At 37.2% G+C, this 23,252-nt stretch overlaps 1 protein-coding gene across 1 annotated transcript in view; it reads right to left on the bottom strand.

Annotated features, from left to right (window-relative positions):
- Window positions 1-8,495: 8,495 nt before the first annotated feature.
- Window positions 8,496-23,252, bottom strand: part of LOC124721706 (RNA-binding protein 12-like) — a 101,611-nt gene continuing 86,854 nt past the window's right edge. The window contains exons 3-5 of the mRNA XM_047246792.1: window positions 22,537-22,680; window positions 16,727-16,949; window positions 8,496-10,897 (exon numbers count right to left, since the gene is read on the bottom strand). Coding sequence (XP_047102748.1) covers window positions 10,531-10,897; window positions 16,727-16,949; window positions 22,537-22,669 — 723 coding nt within the window. The 5' untranslated portion in view covers window positions 22,670-22,680 and the 3' untranslated portion in view covers window positions 8,496-10,530. The remainder of the gene's footprint in view (window positions 10,898-16,726; window positions 16,950-22,536; window positions 22,681-23,252) is intronic.

Here is a 23,252-nt window from a genome sequence, read left to right as displayed (position 1 = left end):
ACCATTCATTTGTTACATATTTTTTACGAGCTTCAAACAGGAGCAACTTAAGTAATGGACAGGAACAGAGATTGCTGTGTACAGATGAGAGCTAAGCTGGTGACCCTTCACTCACAGCTCCAGGCTGTGTTGGCTTCTGTCACACAGCTTGAGGCTGCTGCCAAGGGGCATCACTGTGGGGGGTCAGATGCAGGGATGCGAGAGACGTTGAGCACATCCCACGTGTCCCCTGATTGGTCCACTGCTGTGGCTGCCCTGGCTACTGCCTACACTGAAGTTGGCCCCTCATCTGTGGTTGAGTGGGAGATCATTCCGAAGTCTGGCAGGCATTCCAAAGTCTGAAGGACCAATTGTAGGGCCTCCCCAGTTCGTATGATGAACAGGCTTCAGGTGTTATCTGTGGCTGGCGTCGTCCACCCTGTTCCAGAGGAAGCTTCTCGGCCCACAAGATCCGGGCATTCACATAGGGTGGGTTTGCTGGTAATTGGGAGCTCCAACATTAGGCACATAATGAGGCCTCTTAGGAACATGGCTGCCAAAGAGGAGACAGAAGCCAGTGTGCTTTCAATGTGCATACTGGAGGGAGTCATTCCGGATGTGGAAAGGGTGCTTCCGGATGCCATGAAGAGTACAGGAAGAAACCAACTGCAGGTGGTGGCTCATGTTGGTACCAATGACATGTGTCGCTTTGGATTGGAGGAGTTCTCTCTGGTTTTGGGTGGCTAGCAGAAATGGTAAAGACTGCCAATCTTGCTTGTGAGATTAAGGTGGATTGCACCATCTGCAGCATTGTTGATAGAACTGACTGTGGTCCTTTGGTGCAGAGCTGAGTGGTGGGTCTGAATCAGAGGCTCAGGTGGTTCTGTGACCATGTAGGCTGCAGATTCCTTGACTTGTGCCATCAGGTAGTGGGTTTCTGGGTTCCGCTTAATAGGTCAGGAGTCCACTACACACACAAAGTGGCTACACGGGTAGCGGGGGCTGTGTGGAAGGGACTGGGTGGTTTTCTAGGTTAGAGGGTCTCAGGAGACCACAAAAAGGGTGTCACTCTAAAAGGGGGCAGGTAAAGCACAGTAAGGTAGTTGTAGAAATGATCGGTATTGTAGTGCTAAATTGTAGTAGCTGTGCCAGGAAAGAACCAAAGCTCCAAGCCCTAATAGAAAGCACTGAAGCTCAAATAGTTATAAGTACAGAAAGCCAGCTAAAGCCGGAAATAAGTTCAGCTGAAATCTTTTCAAATGATCTAACAGTGTTCAGAAAGGATAGATTAAATACAGTTGGTGGTGGAGTATTTATTGCTCTCAGACGTAGTTTACTGTAGTGAAATTGAAGTAGGTAGATCCTGCAAAATAGTATGGGTAGAGGTCATACTTGACAATTGGACTAAACTATTAACTGGATCGTTTTACTGATGCCCTGACTCAGGAGATATAGTTGCTGAACAGTTCAAAGAAAACTTGAGTCTCATTTCAAAAATGTACCCCACTCATAAAATTATAGTCGGTGGTGACTTTAATCTACCCTCAATATGCTGGAAAAATTATATGTTTAAAGCCGGCAGTAGACATAAAATATCATCCAAAATTGTACTGAATGATTTCTCAGAAAATTATTTTGAACAATTAGTTCGTGAGCCCACTCAAAGCATAAATGGTTGTGAAAGCATACTTGACTTCTTAGCAACAAATAATCCTGGACAAATAGGAAGAATCATGATGAATACAGGGATTAGTGACCACAAGACAGTTGGTGCTAGGCTGAATACCGTAACACCTGCACCCATCAAAAATAAACACAAAGTATGCCTATTTAAAAAAACTGATAAAAATGCTCTTAACGCCTTTTTAAGAGACAGCCTTCACTCGTTCCAATCTGATCATGTAAGCATAGAAAAGGTGTGGAATGATTTCAAAGAGATAGTATTAATGGCAATTGAGAGATATATACCACATAAATTAATAAGTGATGGAACTGATCCCACATGGTACACAGGTCAGATCACTGTTGCGGAAGCAACGAAAAAAGCATGCCAAATTTAAGAGAAAGCAAAATCCCGTTGATTGGCAAAGTTTTGCAGAAGTTCAAAATATAGCACGTAGTTCCATGTGAGATGCACTTAATAATTTCGACAATGAAACTCTGTCTCAGAATCTGGCAGAAAATCCAAAGAGATTCTGGTCATACATAAAGCACACCAGTGGCAAGACACAATCAGTACCTTCACTGCGCAATAACAATGGTGAAGTCACTGATGACAGTGCCACTAAAGCAGAGTTATCAAACACGGTTTTCAGAAACTCATTCACCAAAGAAGATGAAGTAAGTATTCCTGAATTCCAGTCAAGAACAACTGCCATGTTGAGAAACATAAAAGTGATATCCTCGGTGTGGCAAAGCAACTTAAATCACTCAATAAAGGCAAGGCCTCTGGTCCAGATTGTATACCAGTCAGGTTCCTTTAGAGCATGCTGATACAATAGCTCCATATTTAGCAATTATATACAACTGCTCGCTCTCAGAAAGATCTGTAGCTAAAGATTGGAAAATTGCTCAAATCACACCAATACCCAAAAAGGGAAGTAGGACTAATCCACCAAATTACAGGCCAATATCACTAACACAATTTGCAGTAGGGTTTTGGAACATATACTGTGTTTGAACATTATGAAGTACCTCGAAGAAAACGATTTATTGACACATAGTCAGCACAGATTCAGAACGTATTGTCCTTGTGAAACACAACTACCTCTTTATACTCATGAAATAATGAGTGCTATCAATAGGGGATGTTAAATTGATTCCATATTTTTAGATTTCCAGAAGGGTTACGACACCATTCCTCACAAGTGTCTTCTAACCAAACTGCATGCTTATGGAATATCGCCTCAGCTGTGTGACTGGATTTGTGATTTCCTATTAGAAAGGTCACAGTTCGTAGTAATAGATGGAATGTCATCGAGTAAAGCAGAAGTAATATCCAGCGTTTCCCAAGGAAGAGTGATAGGCCCTCCATTGTTCCTGATCTATATTAACGACTTAGGAGACAATCTGAATAGCCATCTTAGATTGTTTGCAGATGATGCTGTCATTTACCGCCTTGTAAAGTCATCAGATGACCAAAATTAATTGTAAAATTATTTAGATAAGGTATCTGTATGGTCGAATAATGGCAATTGACCCTGAATAAAGAAAAGTATGAAGTTATTCACATGAGTACTAAAAGAAATCTGCTAAATTTCTATTACATCATAAGTCACACAAATCTGAAGGCTTTAAATTCAACTAAATACTTAGGGATTACAATTACAAATATTCTAAATTGGAATAAAAATATGGCATTTCAGTCTTTTGATCGCTATTTTTTTTTATTTATTTATTTATTTATTTATTTTCAATGACCAGTTTCAGGCTAGCTGCCCATTTTCAGATAGTTAGTTATGACATAGAACCGATAGTTCTGTAGTGACAAGTTACCCTGTAACTGCAATATATATTCTGAAGATGGGCAGCTAGTCTGAAACCAGTCATTGAAAATAAAAAATAGCAATCAAAAGACTGAAATGCCATATTTTTATTTAATGAACGATTGCGGAAATTCCATTAAGACAATCATGTCTAGTTTTGACTAAATTGGAATGATCACATAGATAATGCTGTGGGTAGAGCAAACCAAAGACTGCAATTCATTTGCAAAAAACTTAGAATGTGCAATAGCTCTGCTAAAGAGATGGCTTACATCACACTTGTCCTAGCCCTATTCTGAAGTATTGCTGTGTGGTGTGGGATCCGCAATGGGTGGGACTGACGGATGACATCGAAAAAGTTCAAAGAAGGGCAGCTCATTTTGTATTATTGCGAAATAGGGGAGATAGTGCCACAGATATGATATATGAATTGGAGTGGCAATTATTAAAACAAAGGCATTTTTCACTGGGACGGGATCTTGTCATGAAATTTCAATCACCAGTTTTCTCCTTTGGTTGCAAGAACATTCTGTTGGCACCCACCCACATAGGAAGAAATGATCATCATGATAAAATAAGATAAATCAGGGCTCGCACAGAAAAATTCAAGTGCTCATTTTTCCCGCGTGCTGTACTAGAGTGGAAAGGTAGAGAGACAGCTTGAAGGTGGTTCATTGAACCCTCTGCCAGGCACTTTATTGTGAATAGCAGAGTAATCATGTAGATGTAGATGTAGACCTACATTCCACAAACATCTGCAAACAATACTGTTGCTCACCCACCAAAGGAAAGGCTTTTTTCTAATCAATAGTGAGCAATGAGGTCCTATGGCATTTACATGAAGGGCTGTCTCTAGGAAATGAGTGTGGGCAATTTTAAAGTTTTAAAGCAAGGCTGAAGCAGATTTCCACCTGGATCTTAAAGAAGCCCAGAATTATTTTAGATATGGAAAATTTTAAGAAAGGTTGCACTCCAGATTTAACCTGTACATCTTTGTTCTATAACATTTTAGATAGGTATCATGGTCTTGAAGTTGAGTGCACTGATGACTCAAAACGAGGGTTCTCCTTAGGCTGCTCATTCATATTATCCAACTATGTCTTCAGTATTTGTCTTCCTAATGAATATACCATATTTCCTGCAGAGCTCCATGCAATCCTAAAGACGCTAGAGCAGTAGGGGCCTCTTCAGAGCAAGACGTTTCTCATGTTATCTTAGTGTTGCACTGCAGTAAATGTACCCAGCAGAAAAAATGACACAAAATATATCTGACAACCTACCCCTCCTTAAAGAATATGGGAACCACATATCATTCTACTGGGTACGAGAGCACTAGGGGATCTGGGGAAATGTGCAAGCAAACAGAACAGTCCAGGAGGCCTGTAGGGAACTTAAAGTGACATGATGCCCCTGCAGGCTGTGTTTTCACCATTGAGTCAGACACCCAGCCAACTATGAGAGAAGGAGTGGCTGGCAGTGATGAACAATAAACTATTGTCCATGAAGCCAAATATCTGGCTGCGCTGTACCTTATCTAGTCACTCCAATGGGATGTAGTGAGCCTGACCTGCCTCTGAATAGGACATTGTCCCCCGACACATGGCTTAATACACTGTCATGAGAACTCCCCCACTCTGTGATGCTTGTGCGTTTTATATTGTGATAAAATGCAAAAACAAATTTAGGTGGGGTCAGCCCCCTGTTTTAGCCAATGACGAGACAAATGGAGTAAAGCTTCTAAACTTCTATGAAGTATCTGGAATCCAGCCTAAACTTTTAAGCTGGAGAGTTCGTTGTATTGGAGAGTGACTGGCTCATCCTTTTTATTCCAGTGATCATCCAGCCAAAGCTATATGTTGCATTATTTTAATCCTTTCCAAAGAATTTCAGTTTCTTATTACACGTTTTACCTCTGAATACATGTGTAATGTTTTACCAACGCTCGTCTCATTAAATTTTTGTAAGGGCACTAAAGACCTTTCTGATGTGTGGCCAAACAACACTTTATCATTGTCTGTTCACTTGTTCCCTCTTCCTCACAGCCATCAGCCTCTCTTCCCTTTATCCCTCTGTCTACTCGCTGTCTCCTCCCACATTCCACATTCCACTTCCTCATCCTAGTCGGACTGCAGCACCAAGACAGTGTAGACATGCAGGACAACATAGCCATGCATATGTATGTGTGTGCTTTTGTTAGTCAGTTAGTTCTAAGGAAGAACATTGTCCAAAAACTTAGCAACATTTTCAGTCTTTTGTATGCACCTCATCTGTATAAAGCTTTCTCAGAAAAGCGTGATCAGACAAGTGTGTGATACATTTGCAAACTTTGCTTCCCATTTTTTTCCTCTCTCTATAGAGACCCTAGGATTGTTAAACCAAAGCTATTTGGTCATGTTATTAGCCACTAAATATATAGTTTGCAGAATGCTGGAAGGGTGAGAGAAAGATTTGTCACAACATACTGTATAGATATGTATATTATGTTACATCAGTGTGACTCGATGGTGAATGTTTATTGATGCTAAATATGCCACATTACACTGTCGTCTGGAATCTACGTTACATTGTAGGTGCCCCAATAACTGGCCAGGTAAGTCAGTTCAAAGGTCGAAGGAAGGCAATGGCATACCACCTCCAACAGGATCGTGCCTAGGGAAGCACTATGGTGTTCAAAACAATCTTTAGATTCATGACTGCTTTACTCTACAAAACCTCTCGACCACTCTGGGGGGGGGGGGGGGGGGGGGGGGGGGGGAGGCCCTGCAGAGAGTAAAAGGAATGTGTGGGAAGGAAGCCTTTCAACTTACATATGAAGAAAAATGAGGTTTATGAGTCGATTTTTTTATTTTTCTTGTGACTATATGCTGGTTGTCCCTCCTAAGAGTAGTCAGCCACGTTTTGTTTAGTGTTTCAGAAGATATTTGCAATTTCATTTTTGCAGTGTGTAACTGGAGTCAGTCCAAACACATACCACTCATCATGTCTTTCATGTGATGTCCAGTGTCAACAGAAAGCATCAGTCTGTTGCCTGTTCCAAACAAAATTATTTTTAAAGCAGAATTTTACATGTGTATTCACTAGGGTAAGCCCCAAATTGGTTTAGTGTGACATTTGTTTTATCAGTGTGTATTACCAAGAACATTAAAACACAATGAATAACAGGTACTCCAGCAATGACTGAGCAGCACTGCTACATGGTAGTAGCAATCAGTGTGAGACACGGCAGCACGCAAGTCACTGCGGGAATACTGTTTATTTGTTGCTTTAATATTGATAAAATGAATTCTGCACTGGACTAATCTGGGACTGCTCTATCAAATGGGTGTGTAAAATTCTGTTTTAAAAATCATTTTCTTTTGTAAATAATAGATTTCAGCTATCAATCATCTTTTTTAAATTTTATTGGCAGCTCTAGATTTCAGCTAAAAACTAGCCATTCTCAATGCACTATTGTTTTTGATCAATGCATGTAATGCATTATGATTCTGTAGTATCCAATGAACTGCGGATGAAGCCCAACCAACAGGCATTACATGCATTGATCAAAAACATAGTGCATTGAGAATGGCTAGTTTCTAGCTGAAATCTAGATCTGCCAATAAAAATTTAAAAAGGACGACTGATAGCTGAAATCTATTATTTACAATTCAATATAACAGTCACTGCGTGCAACAGCCTTTTGAATGGAAGGTAACCTGATGAATCATTTTGTTCCTAATGGGAAACAAACCAACACTTTCCATTGATGCTGGGCGTCCTATGAAAGATGTGATGAGCAATATTTGTTTGGTCTCACTCCAGCCACACACTGCAAAAAACGAAATTGCAAATATCTGCTGAAACACCAGAGAAAATGCACATGATGAATCTTAGAAGAGACACCCAATATAAGATGGATCTCAAAACCAGTGAACATCTTTTTCATGTGAACTCTTGTTTAAACACAAACAGCCCACTGTGTACAAAGAAGACTCTCTCACAAATGTGCTGAGTATCCACTCAGTTAAAAAATTGCAGTCACTCACTCCAGACTCAAACTACACACCTTAAATCTAAATGAAATAAGGCATTATACAACAGCAATTATTACTGACAGATTTAACAGTAGTGGAAAGGGTTACTGGCTGCCCTCATATACGCAGACCAGACAAGATGGTTGATTGACAAGGCAGTTGCCTCTTATTTGGCAGACCAGTGGTTCAAATCCTCATCCGGCAATTCAGATTTAAGTTTTTTATGATTTATGTAAATCTCTTAATGTGAATGGCAGGATAGTTTGTTTCAAAAGGCATGGCTGATTTCTTTCCCCAATCTGAATCGTTAATGATCTCAATGTCAGCATGACATTAAATCCTAATGTTTGTATTCTCGTCTTTCATATATTCAGGTCTAAATTATAAACTTATCCTTGGGCATGATTTTCCTGTTTGGTTCTGGAATTTACGATGGCTAAGTTCCTGTTGCTGTAAACTGTGGTACAGACATCTTCTGTTATACTCCTTGTAGATGTAAATGCCAAAGCAATTCATTTTACTAATATCCTAACTACAGTATTTTTCTAAGACAGACATAATGTCTGATGGGATACCACACTCACTGGCTATATAATGTTACTTATAATCTGTCCACACACAGCAACCCTCACATGCTGCTTCACATAAAAAAATGTGTGACGTAGCATGTGAAGGTTGTTATGTGTGGACGGGTTACTCCTGTAACCGAAATTGCAGATGTGAAGATGGTTCTACAGGAACTGAAACCTGTCATGTGAATAAACATTTTTCAATCAAGACAGATTATAAGTAACATTGTAACTACAGTATTACATACTGATTTATTGAATGGCCATAAATTCTATTTTTTATTCTCTTCAATCCATGGTATCAGGGCCACAATTAAACACATTGTCTGTCACTTTTTTTTAATGAAATTCCTAGGTACATTAAAACCTAAAGCACATTGGTTTGAATTTATATGCAAATAAATGTGTTACTTTTGAAATAAGTTTCTCATGAAACTATCAGTCTGAATTTAACTTTAATCTTGACATTATAACCACACAGTACAATGATTTGTAAGTTACATGTAACATGTTGCAGGTAACAAACAATTAATTTCTTTATTATGCTGACAAGTACTGCATGAGCAGAGAAAACAGTTCACCAATAAAACTGCTTGCCTACATACTCTCTAACAGTTATCAAGGTAAACTACCTGTATTTTATTGACAGAATAAAAGGGTTCAAGAAATAAAGTACATTTTGTGACTGCTTCATTGGGTCTTTATTAAAATATATAAATCATAATTTAATAAATCAAATGCCTGTCTTCATGTATCTTCAACAATTTTGCTACAGATGAAAATTCTTCACTCATCTTTGACAACTGACTTACTTGATCACACAATGCAGGTATTCACAGCTGGTGTTTATATCTTTGTTGGCCTGATTCCTAGAAAACCAATATCACTAAAGATCTAAATACCAGCTGTGGAAACCTGCACTGTGTAATTAAAAAAGGCAGTTGCAGAAGATGAGTAAGGGCACATGTTTTAGACCATGAACTAGTTCCCAGAAAATCACTGTCACCAAAGATGACTTTTATTTTCTTATTGTACTTATAAACACCAATCTTACAGATGATCTCACTTCTAGTTATTGTTTTCCACAGTCAATGGAAACAACTACATATTTTAAAGCTGTGAAATACAGAATAACCATTAAATTAAAAATGCAAAACTTTTCTCTCTCTCAACCATTGATAATACCAAAACCAAAATAAGAAAAAGTTTGATTATCAAGCAAAAGTCAGCTGCAAAATATGAGTGAAGATTTTTATCAGCAAGAAAATGCATTTAATTTGCAATGGAGAATAACTGCCACAAATAGTAACACTACCACTCTTCTACATTTTGTATGTCTGCAGATTACAGCACATAAATATGCGTGTTACTTATCATCACCTGGACAACAGAAATTCAAACACAGTGATATCCACAGCTTTCTGGTACTAATTTTGTAAAAAGAATATAAACTGTAATTAATCAAGTTGGACCAAAGTGTGATAATGTTAATTCACATTTTTACTTAGAACTCCTAAAATACTACAAACTTCTATATCAGTGGAGTTAACTGTTTAGTTCTTTTACTCTTTCACATCACCTGAGATAAATATTGTCCATTTTAAAGACTGCAATGGTGTTACAGTACTAGAGGTAAAATAACTGACTCTGCTGCTAAGATCTTACACACATACAGACACCAGGATGTTATTTATGTACAAAGCAGTGTGGCAAATGTGGTGTATCCAGTAATGACTCCTCATACCATAATTTATTTCCCATTGCCTTTCTTCTTATGGACATCCTACATTTGTTAATTTACTACCAACAAAATATACAAACATGATATGGAACATCCTTATAAAAATTCTCTTCTCAGTCTCTTTATTAGTTAATACCAAAACTGCAATTTAAAACAGAAATACTTTTAATTACACAAGAAATGACATATAACACTGGAATTAAAGTCTAACTTCATAAACAATGATCTTGTTTTGTTGCACAAAGTTATCACTATAATTTATCTTCATGTTTTAAAAGAATATGTCCATAATGTAATAAACAAAAGTTCTCTAAAATGTGACGTGTTTCCTACATTTTCTTATCATACAAACAGTTTATTTTCAAATAAATTAAGAGTTCATTTTTTGATAATAAACACAGAAATCCTGGGAGTTTGTTTTCCTGCCACGTTGCATAGAAATCAAGTCTAATGTCTTCCACAGCTTCCTGTCACATATGCATTCCAATGAGAAAATTAAATCTTATACTTTTTAAATATCTACTTGCTTTGATTAATCTCATTCTCTATAATGTAACATACTTTCTCGAGTATCACTTTTTCACTTCTGCCTAAAAGCTCTCGGTATTAATCACTCTTATGTATATGTCAATACTTAACCTTATCTTTTTATCAGGTAAACCAGTAGCCATCTATGATGTGAAGTTCAACTACTTATTCCCTGCTATTCTGAGATCTTCGAAACAAACAGTTTTGTTCCCCTGCTAAATCCTTACAAATTTCAAGATAATGGCTAAGATTATTCCAACAACCACAACAGCAAACACAATCCACAGTACAATAGCTTTTCCTGCACACTTATGTGAATTCACAACTGCTTTATTTGTAGGTGCTAATTGAACTGCCGGCAAATGTTCTCGTACGGGCAGCGGAAGCAGGGGAGCAGGGGATGGTGCAGGTGAGGCTGCTTGCAGCATCAAGGGATGTGGCCCATGTGGAGCGGGCACCAGCACTGCTGGAGGTGGCAGTGGCACTGGCACAGGCACAGGCATAGCAATTGGCAGTGGAGACATCACTCCCAGACAGTGATGTACAGGACATGGTTCACCATCCCATGTTGCCATTGGCTGCCTATTAGAGCAAGGATGTCATAAAGCTCTCCATTATTCAGTTTTACATAAAAGACAAAAAACACATATATTCAGGACTATTTATGAATTTAACTACAGATCATGGCAATGGTGATGGTTACGGATCCAAACATTCAACAGGGAGTTCATTAGTGCCCTGTCACATAAATAATAAAGTTTAAAGCATTTCAGAATCTTAGCCTGCACTAATTGTACCCAGCACAGTTATTAAAACTTTCCACTTTTACTTGCGTGTGAACTACATACACTAGATATTTACATGTTAATAAGTTTAAAAGCTATTAAGAAGGCTCAATATGTGTTACAATAATAACACATCTGGCTTGTTGATCATGTAAACTATAAAATAAGCCAACCACCCTGAGACAAATTTAAATCCTCACCAATCAAAGTAAGGAGGAGCCTTAAAATAACACAACATTTCAGAAGAGGTTTTGCACTCATACCATTATTACCCAAAACTAACAGGTCATTTGACAATAAGTGAAGTGGGGTATGGGGGAGTGTTCATATGTGAAATTCAGTGTGTTAAAAATTGCTGCATAAAGAATGGTATATAACAGATACTGTATTCCAATCAGTCTATTTATTGCTGCATAAAGAATGGTATATAACAGATACTGTATTCCAATCAGTCTATTTATTATGGTTGTACATACATGCCTAATGGATACATGCAAAATGGAGTTGTATGAAGACTACTACATCATTCCTATGAGGCTAGGAGGAGACGTGCACTGGTCAGACAGTAAAAAATGTATTCTAGGAAAAGCTTTGTGCAGTGCACAGCTTGCTGAACTCCACCATGTCTGGGATTAGCCTGGGCCACGTTAAGTATCAAATGACTTTCTCCAGCACTAGATCTTTTGGATCATGAACGGCAGTGGTACACTTTGCCTGCAGATAAGCAACAATTTATTCACCTACATCCATACTCTGCAAACTACCCTAAAGTACATGGCAGATGATCTGTCCCATTGCACTAGTTATTAGGGTTTCTCTCTGTTCAATTCACATATGGAGTGTGGGAAGGGCAATTGTGTGAATGCTTCTGTGCACTCTGTAATTATTCAAGTCTTGTCCTCATGATCCCTATGTGAGTGATATGTAGGGGCTTGTAGTATGTTCCTAGAGACATCATTTAAAGCTGGTTCTTGACACTTTGTTAGTAGACTTTCTCAAGAGAGTTTACATTTATATTCAAGAGTCCGATACTGCAGTTACTTCAGAATCACTGTAACACTCACCCACAGGTCAAACAAACCTGTGAATGTTTTTGCCACCCTTTTCCATATACATTCAATATCTCCTTTTAGGCCTATTTGGAACAGGTCCCACACACTTGAACAATATTCTAGAATGGGCACATGAGTCATCTGTAAGCAATTTCCTTTGCATACTGATTGCACTTCCCCAATATTTTACCAATAAACTGAAGTCTAACACCTGCTTTACCCACAACTGAGCCTTTGTGATCATTCCATTTCATGTGCCTGTGAAGTGTTACACCCAGGTATTTGTATGAGTTGGCAGATTCTAACTGTGACTCACTGATATTATAGTCATAGGATACAACTTTTTTTCATTTTGTGACTTACACTGTTTTACATTTCTGAACATTTAAAGCAAATTGCCAATCTTTGCATCACTCTGAAATCTTATCAAGATCTGACTGAATATTTATGCAGCTTCTTTCACACAGTACTTCATTACAGATAACTGCACCATCTGCAAAAAGCCTGATGTTACTATTAATATTGTCTGCAAGGTCATTAATACACAACATGAACAGCAATGGTCCAAATACACTTCTGTGGGGCACGTCCAAAGTTACTTCTACATATGACAATGACTCTCCTTCCAAGATAACATGCTGTGTCCTCCCTACCAAAAAGTCCTCAATCCAGTCAGAAATGTCACTTGATACCCCATGTGATCAAATTTTTGACAATAAAAGTAGATGTGTTACTGAGTCAAATGCTTTTTGGAAATCAAGAAATACTGCATCTATCTGACTGCCTTGATCCAAAACTTTCAGTATGTCATGTGAGAAAAGTGAGAGTCGAGTTTCATGTGATCGATGTTTTCAGACTCCATGCTGGTTAGCATGGAGGAGGTCATTTTGTTCAAGATATCTCATTATTCTTGAGCTTAGAATATGTTCTTAGATCCTACAACAAATCAGTGTCAAAGATACTGGACAGTAGTTTTGTGGATCACTTCTACTACCCTTCTTGTACACAGATGTTACCTGTGCTTTCTGATAACTACTGGACATGGTTTTTTGTTTGGGGTTCTACAATAGATTATAGTTAAAAGAGAGGCTAACTTAGCCAAAAATTCAATATAGAACCTGATAGGGATTTCATTAGGTGCTGGAGCTTTGTTCAGTTTTAATGATTTCAGCTGTTTCTGAACACCACTGACCCTAGTACTGATTTCACTCATTTTTTCAGTGGTACGAGTGTTCAATTGGGGCAATACTCCTGGGTTCCTTTGTAAAGAAACATCTGAAAACTGAGTAAAGCATTTCAGCTGTTGCTTTGCTACCCTCAACTTCTGTTCCCATTTCATTCGCAAGGGACTGTACACCAACTTTTGCACCACTAAAAGCCATTACATATGACCAGAATTACTTTAGTTTTTGTGAAAGATCATTTGAAAATATTCTGTTATGGTATTCACTGAAGGCTTCATGCACTGCTGACTTGATAGCTAAATCCATTTCATTCAGCATCTCTCTATCCATAGTTCTATGCTTTGTTTTAAACCTATTGTGCAGTAGTCTCTGTTTTTTTAGAAGTTTCTTTACAGAGGCTGTATTCTATGGAGGGTCATTCCAATTATGAACCATTCTACTGAATACATATATGTCCAGTGCATGGTCAACTATTCTTTTAAAACTGGGCCATAGTACCTCTACATGCTCCTGCCCCATGCTGAAAGTTTCAAGTTCCTCACTGACATTTGAAACTACTGATTTTTTTATCTATTTTACTGAACATATATATTTTTCTGCTTGTTTTAGTTGCCCTTTGTACACTGGTATTCAGTGGTACCACAATCACATCATGGTCAGTGGTACCAGTTTCAATGTGGACATCCTATTTGTTGCCATTAGATCCAATATATTTCCATCATGAGTGGTATTCTGAACTATCTTTTCTAAGCAGTTTTCAAAGAAGGTGTTTAGTAATGTTCCGCAGGTTATCTTATCACACCCACCACTAACAAAACTTTAATTTTCCCAGTTGATTGTTGGATTATTAAAGTTTCCACCAATGATTACAGGAACTTACGTACAAGTGAACTGAGGTTTTCTCTGAAGTTTTTGGTTACATCAGGAGATGAGTCTGGTGGGTGATAGAAGGATCCAGTTACCATTTTATGATCTCCCCTGATACTGAGTCTTGCCCAGAAAATCTCACATGTCTACTGTGACAAATACACCACCTTCATTTCCAACTAGCCTATCCTTTCCATATACACTCAAATTTTCCCCAAAAATCTCATTGGTATCAAGTTTAGTTTTCAATCAGCTTTCTGCATGTAGTATTTTTTAAGGTTTCACCACTTTTCAGGAGCACTTCAAACTCTGGCACTCTGTTACAAATGCTTCAGCAGTTAACCAGTAGGATTGTAATACACTGGCCTGTGGAGGCATTTCTTTCAATCTTACACTGATATTCATGGGTTGCTTACAGCTATCACTATGTGGATTGCATGGAGAGTCACCTAATCTAAAAAACCTTTGTGTGCTCCCCACACACAGTGAGCTACGTGGGTAGCAGCCTCTGATGTGTTCCAACATGTGCCACAATCTGCAACTGCTTGCACCCTGTACCCTCAATGGCTGCTGGAATAGCCTCTTCAGCATGTTGAATGAGCCCCCAGGTATAGATACTGAGAGCACCTGGTGTCCTTTCATATCCCTTGCTGCCATTTCCCTAAGGGTTAGTAGCAGATGGGGGGAGTTACCAGATTCTGTATGCTTCTCACACCATGAAAAGCTGTATTTGGGTGACAAAAGGGCACTTGACAGCATCAAAATATGAGGGGCATTCAATAAGTAATACAACACTTCTTTTCTAGGCCTGTTTTAGTTTAAAAAAATTGTAACTTTAAACATTTCTATTTCATCTCATATATTTCCAGAAACTCCTGGTAGATGGCAGCACAATAACCAGTCCAAGCAAAGAGCAGGCACTGAATTTCTTTTCACAGAAAACCAGACCATCATTAATAATTACAGGCATTTACAGAATGTCTGCAGTCACTGCACAGTGGATAAAAGCACAGTGAAGCATATATTGTCAACATAACCAGGAAAAGAAGTCAGTCTGATCCACACACAGACCACTCGCACACAGCTGTAATTCCTGCAATGTTTCCTAAGTATGAACACTCTTATTCCAGGTGACTGATAAATAACAGTCAAGCAAATCAATGCACATATTGACATCTCTGTTGGTAGTAGTGACACACTTGTTTGTGTATTTAAAATTTGCACTTGCTCGGTTCCTCAACACCTAACTGAAGAGCATAAAGAGAAAAGAAGGAGCATCTGTGCCATAGCATACAGAGAAAAGAAGGAACATCTGTGCCATTTTTCTTGCTTGTTATGAGCCTAACAGTGACACTATCTTGCCAAACACTGTCACAGGTGATTGAAACATGGGTTCACCACTTTTAGCCTGAAACTAAACAGCAATCCATGGAGTGGCACCATACAACAAAAAAAAAAAAAAAAAAAAAAAAAAGGCTGCACAAATATTCAGTCGCATTTTGATACACCATCAAAATGGTGCAAAGAGTAGGAACTTGCTTCACATGTTCAGAAATCTAAATATGTGTATTTCACAAGATGCAAAGATGACTACATTATCAATGTGTCACTAACTGTCCACCAGCACAAACATCTGAGTGTAACAATTTGTGGGAATATGAAGGGGAATGAGCACATAAGCTCAGTCATAAGTAAAGCAGATGGCAGACATCAGTTCACTAGCTGGCTACTGGGAAAAAGCTTACAAAATATTTGTGTGTGCCATCTTAGAATATTGCTTAAGTGTGTGTGATCAGTACCAACTAACACTAACAGGAGATACTGAATGTATACAAAAAAGGAGAGCACAAATGGTCATTGGTTTGTTTGATCCACAAGAGAGCATCAGAGAAATGCTGGAAAAAGTGATCTGTTGGACACTTGGAAAAAGACATCAATTTTCTGAACAATTTCAAGAACTGGCTCGCTGTCCCTACAGGGACTCCCACAGAAACTGCACAGAGGCATTTAAGCAGTCATTCTTGCCACACTCCATACATCAATGGAATGGAAAGAAACTCTAATGTGTGGTACTGTGGGAAGTACTCTCTGATGTGGAGTTTACAGTGGTTTGCAGAATATGGATTTAGGTGTATGAATCTATATTTGTTTATTATGGTAGAGTTCATGTTTGCCTCATACCAGACATTACCTTAATGAACATAAGTGAATCTAACATGAAATCTTAACTGATATTTGATCAATATTGTCCACATAGCACTACTCATTAGATTTAATTAATTTTCATCAGGTTTTATTCAGTTTAAGCAATCTGATTATTTTCCATTCTGTATTGAACAACTTACATATTGCAATATCTTTCTGCACTAACAAATAGATAAATATCTTATTGTATGAATTTATTTTTTATGGTATAATCACTTGAGAAATTCTGACTTGAATTTTAATTATTTCTTACTAATGTTGTTACTCAAAATTACAACACAGAGATGATGATATAGTCCATCAAGGAAATCTACTTACACTGGTACAGTTCCATTGTACTTCTGGCATGATTCTGTGTCTGGTTCATCACTGCAAGAGCTGGATGAGCTTATATCTGTGCTTGGAGGAACAGATTTTGACTGCATTTGTGGCTGGACCATGAAGTGTAAGTCCTTTGATGCACTGTGTGTTGCGGCAGTTTGAGTGTAAGGATCTAAACTGGGTTCACGGTAAATTCCTGCTACCTCTTTCGCTGAATGAACTGCAATAATAACAGAGCAAGCATGATACATCACAGCAGGAAGTTTATTTATTTACTTATTTCATTTATTTTATTTTTTATTTCATATTACCACTGTAACAAGATCATATTATCCTACTAATTTGAATAATAACAGTAAAATAATAAGAACAGTAATAATAATAATAATAATAATAATAATAATAATAATAATAATAATAATAATAATTCCCGTGGAGGCCCGGGAAAAGAATAGGCCTCCGGTATGTTCTGCCAGTCGTAAAGGCAACGAAAAGAACAAACCACGAATAGGGTTAACTCCCCTTTTAGTGTGATTAGTTGGTTCAGGACAGAACTAAAGAAGCCTCGGACAAGTGCCGTCATGGTCGGGGACGACGCTTGAACCCTATGCCCGCCCACAATGGTAACGACACTGCTAGCCAATTGGAAAATGATTCAAATCCAAATAGAGGTGTTTTGCAGGATATGCTTCCTGCAACCACCCTAGAAGGAAAACAAAGACAGAGGATGAGACGGTCAGATGAAGTTAATCGACACCTCATGTTCTGTTATTACCAAGCAACAAACCTAGGAACCAACACAACTGGATACAGATCACAAGTATACACAACATTTATTACCAGATACCCAGAATTAAAATTAACAGAACAATGACTAACTGATCAGATCCGTGTAATAATCAAAAATAACAGGACACCCCAGTCAGAATTAGAAAACATCAAACAAGTACAACAAATACTGGAACAAAATAATGTGCAATCAGAAGAAGAAGAAAATACAGTAATGGACTCAAACATCCCAGAGCAAACAAACAAAGAACAACACGCATCAATTAAACAGTCAGAGGAAAACGAAATCTTAAGACAGCCACCAGAACAAGCACAAATAGAACACGAAGTGACACACATGTTAGATATAGAAGAAAAATTTCAGCTGACATATATAGAATACAAAGACACAAATACAGACATTAGACCATTCTTGCATAGACCGCCAAATAACCCACAAGTCGAAACAACAATAAAAACTATCAACACAATCATACACAACAAAATAAATGAAAACACAACTATGGAAGAGTTACAACTACTGGTTTATATAGGAGCACTCACTACACTAAATATACACACTAGGCAGAGATCAGAACCAACAAGCACACAGAAGAAACCAACAAAACCAGCATGGCAACACAGGCTACAGATCAGAATAGAAAAACTGAGAAATGACATCGGACAGCTAACACAATTTATAAGAAATGAAATATCAGAAAAAAAAACGAAAAAGGTTAGGTAAAATCTCACAACAAGAAGTGATAGAGCAATTAGATGAAAAGAAGCAGAAATTACAAGCATTGGCCAAACGACTTAGAAGATACAAAAAAAAGTGAAAATAGAAGGAAACAAAACCAAACATTCAACACAAACCAAAAGAAATTTTACCAGACAATAGATAACACACACATTAAGATAGACAATCCACCAAACATAACAGACATGGAACACTTCTGGAGCAACATATGGTCAAACCCGGTACAACATAACAGACATGCACGGTGGATACAAGCAGAAACAGATACATACAAGATGATACCACAAATGCCTGAAGTGATAATTTTGCAACATGAAGTCACCCAAGCAATTAATTCTACTCACAATTGGAAAGCCCCTGGAAAAGATAAAATAGCAAATTTCTGGCTAAAGAAATTCACCTCAACACATTCACATCTAACTAAATTATTTAACAGTTACATTGCAGACCCATACACATTCCCTGATACACTTACACATGGAATAACTTATCTGAAACCTAAAGATCAAGCAGACACAGCAAACCCAGCTAAATATCGCCCCATAACATGCCTACCAACAATATACAAAATATTAACTTCAGTCATTACACAGAAATTAATGACACATACAACACAGAACAAAATTATAAATGAAGAACAAAAAGGCTGTTGCAAAGGAGCACCAGGATGTAAAGAGCAACTGATAATAGATGCAGAGGTGACATATCAAGCTAAAACCAAACAAAGGTCACTACACTATGCATACATTGATTACCAAAAAGCTTTTGATAGTGTACCCCACTCATGGTTACTACAAATATTGGAAATATACAAAGTAGATCCTAAATTGATACAGTTCCTAAACATAGTAATAAAAAATTGGAAAACCACACTTAAAATCCAAACAAATTCAAATAATATCACATCACAGCCAATACAGATTAAGCGTGGAATATATCAAGGAGACTCATTAAGTCCTTTCTGGTTCTGCCTTGCTCTGAACCCACTATCCAACATGCTAAATAATACAAATTATGGATACAATATTACTGGAACATACCCACACAAAATCACACATCTGCTATACATGGATGATCTAAAACTACTGGCAGCAACAAATCAACAACTCAACCAATTACTAAAGATAACAGAAGTATTCAGCAATGATATAAATATGGCTTTTGGAACAGACAAATGTAAGAAAAATAGCATAGTCAAGGGAAAACACACTAAACAAGAAGATTACATATTGGCTAACCACAGCGACTGCATAGAAGCGATGGAAAAAACAGATGCCTATAAATATCTAGGATACAGACAAAAAATAGGAATAGATAATACAAATATTAAAGAAGAACTAAAAGAAAAATATAGACAAAGACTAACAAAAATACTGAAAACAGAATTGACAGCAAGAAACAAGACAAAAGCTATAACTACTTATGCTATATCAATATTGACCTACTCATTTGGAGTAGTGAAATGGAGTAACACACACCTAGAAGCACTCAATACACTTACACGATCACAATGCCACAAATATAGAATACATCACATACATTCAGCAACTGAAAGATTCACATTAAGCAGAAAGGAAGGAGGAAGGGGATTTATCGACATAAAAAACCTACATTATGGACAGGTAGACAATTTAAGAAAATTCTTTATAGAACGAGCAGAAACTAGCAAAATACACAAAGCAATCACTCATATAAATACATCGGCTACACCACTGCAATTTCATAACCACTTCTACTACCCTTTAGATCACATAACATCAACAGATACGAAGAAAGTAAATTGGAAAAAGAAAACACTACATGGCAAGCACCCGTATCATCTAACACAGCCACACATCGATCAAGACGCATCCAACACATGGCTAAGAAAAGGCAATATATACAGTGAGACGGAAGGATTCATGATTGCCATACAGGATCAAACAATAAACACCAGATATTACAGCAAGCATATTATTAAAGATCCCAATACCACAACAGATAAATGCAGACTTTGCAAACAACAAATAGAAACAGTAGATCACATCACAAGTGGATGTACAATACTAGCGAATACAGAATACCCCAGAAGACATGACAATGTAGCAAAAATAATACATCAACAGCTTGCCTTACAACATAAACTTATAAAACAACATGTTCCCACATACAAGTATGCACCACAAAGTGTACTGGAGAATGATGAATTCAAATTATACTGGAACAGAACCATTATAACAGATAAAACAACACCACATAACAAACATGACATCATACTCACCAATAAAAAGAAGAAATTAACACAACTAATTGAAATATCCATACCCAATACAACAAATATACAAAAGAAAACAGGAGAAAAAATTGAAAAATACATCCAACTGGCTGAGGAAGTCAAGGACATGTGGCATCAGGATAAAGTTGACATTATACCAATTATACTATCAACTACAGGAGTCATACCACACAATATCCACCAGTACATCAATGCAATACAGCTACATCCAAACTTATATATACAACTACAGAAATATGTAATTATTGATACATGTTCAATTACCCGAAAGTTCCTAAATGCAATGTAACACATACCATACAGTTAAAAGGAAGTGGCGCTTGATCAAGGTCCGCGTCACTTTCAATTTTTAACCAGACTTAACGTCTGAGAAAGTAAAGAAATAATAATAATAATAATAATAATAATAATATATTAATAATATTATTATTAATTATACTAATACAGTATTATTATTATTATTATTATTATTATAAGCCTTGGTTGGAATACTGAATGATGGGATTAGTTAACTTGTTAAATCTTTAGTTTCCATAATTTGTACATGACAAAATACTCAAAAAAAATTTTAGAAGTGAAAAGCATCTAAATGCTGCAATACAACAGCTTACCCACCATACTTGAAACATGTACAACATTTCAGTGATCCAAAATTTACACTGTGTATGATTTACACCTTTTCCATGTTGCTGGTAGCTTTCTTTCTTTTTGATTAGCTCATTTCACTTCCAATGATACCAATATTATTTTTATATGTAACCCAGTTTTAATAGTTTTGCTAAACATAATAGTATTTTGCCATTTAGAATTTTATTACAGATTATTTTTAAAGTCTTCTTATATTTTTCTATTTATTTATTTAGCATAATCAGATTAGAGCCTTCAGACCCTATCTTATATTGGGTGAGATTCTTCATTTCTGGCAAATATTTACATTTTTTAGAGTTTGTTCTATATGCTCTAGGTCCATGTGCATTTTTAATTTTCTAGAATGACTTTTTCACTCTGCAGTACACTGAGCACTGATATGAAACTTGTGACCTTGGCCTTTCACAGCTATATTTCCACCAATACCTGATCTCCAGCCTTCCAAACTTCACAGAAGTTCTCTTGCAAAACTTGCAGGATGAGTACTCCTGGAAGAAAGGATGTCGTGGAGACATGGTTTAGCCACAGCCTGTGGGATATTTCCAGAACAAACGTTTCCCTCTGTAGTGGAGTGTGTCCTGATATGAAACTTCCCAGCTGATTAAAACTGTGTGCCAGACTGAGACTTTAACTGAATGAACACTTGTCTATGAGAAGTGAAGGTCCCAAGTGTGTCTCTTGGTCTGGCACTTAGTTTTAATTTGCAGGAAGTTTCTTTTTTTAATTTTGTTGTTACTTTTGAATCTGAGTTTTAGCGTGAACTGCACTCTTCTCATTTAAAAAAAGTTCATGTTTGTATTACCTTTTCTGATAAAGCATCAGTTTTTTCAAATTTTTTTTACATCCAGTTCACCTCTATACAACACATGTCACTCTTTTTTTTTATGGTAGGGTATCACTTTACATTTTGGAAGACATCTACCAACCTACCAGGAACACTTCATCATATCTTTCCTTAAAATCCTTCATAATACTTACCTTAAGCATGAGAAACTGGGGAAAGTTGTACTATCATTACTTAATATACTGATAGTTATACCCACTTCAGCTCTGAGACATGCAAAATTATAGAAAGCAGGTGACTTGTGCATGTGGTTTTAATCCATGAAACATAATGAAAGAGTGTGACATGGTGCACCTACTCTGTGATTTACAGACTCTTTTCTGGTGTGAATGATGCAAGAAATCTTTTTTTCTTTTTTTCAAAATGAAAAGGTTCAGAATACATACAAAGTAATATTCCATTCTCCCAGTCTCCATCATAAAGTTCCTTCTCCATAATTTTCATTAACCTACACATAACACATGTAATAAAAAATTGGAAAACTGTTTATCTGGAGGACAAGTGGTACAAACCTGCCCCTGAGTTATCTGAATATACATTCTGGTGTTGGTAGTTGAGATTCCTATGCTGCCAAGCCATTGGAGTTCTTGGGTCACCAAAGTCAAGAGGCCTTGGTCTCGTACTTGTTCTTCCCTGCCTCATCATTGTAATAGGTCCTGAAACAGAATTTAGTAAGGGAAAATGATGGGACCAGTTTCAGCTAAACTTGGTATACATATCAGTTACTGTCTGGAAAGAACCACTGTGGGTGTAAAAACCATCTACCTCTCAAAGGGATTGGGGTTGAAGTGAAAAAGTAGTGAAGCCCATGATGCACAAATAGCCAGAGTATATTTATCCAATATTTGAAAATGAGAGCATTTAGTGACTTGCAGCCAACTTTACACACAATTTCAAACTTTTATGAGATTATTTTTTGCTGACACTCCCCCCCCCCCCCCCCCCCCCAAAAAAAGGTCGAAGGAAAATGTTTATTGCTTCCTACATTATTTTCACTGTTCAGACAGTAAAACTGAAGCATCAGCCATGGCCTTTTAATTTATTACTTCTTTACTACTAACTCTATTTGCAATGTATTTTGCAGACAGTATTCTCATATACCACTGCATGCACTGTATGACACATAGTTCAAGAGATATGGGGTCATAAACATTGAGCTGCATGAAAACGAAAATGCAAGGCAAAATTCGCTAGAGATACAAGTGAAATATGTGTACAAATATGTGTG

This window comes from Schistocerca piceifrons, chromosome X, assembly GCF_021461385.2.
Source record: "Schistocerca piceifrons isolate TAMUIC-IGC-003096 chromosome X, iqSchPice1.1, whole genome shotgun sequence".
Taxonomy (NCBI): domain Eukaryota; kingdom Metazoa; phylum Arthropoda; class Insecta; order Orthoptera; family Acrididae; genus Schistocerca; species Schistocerca piceifrons.
This window is presented reverse-complemented; position numbering and strand designations above follow the sequence as displayed.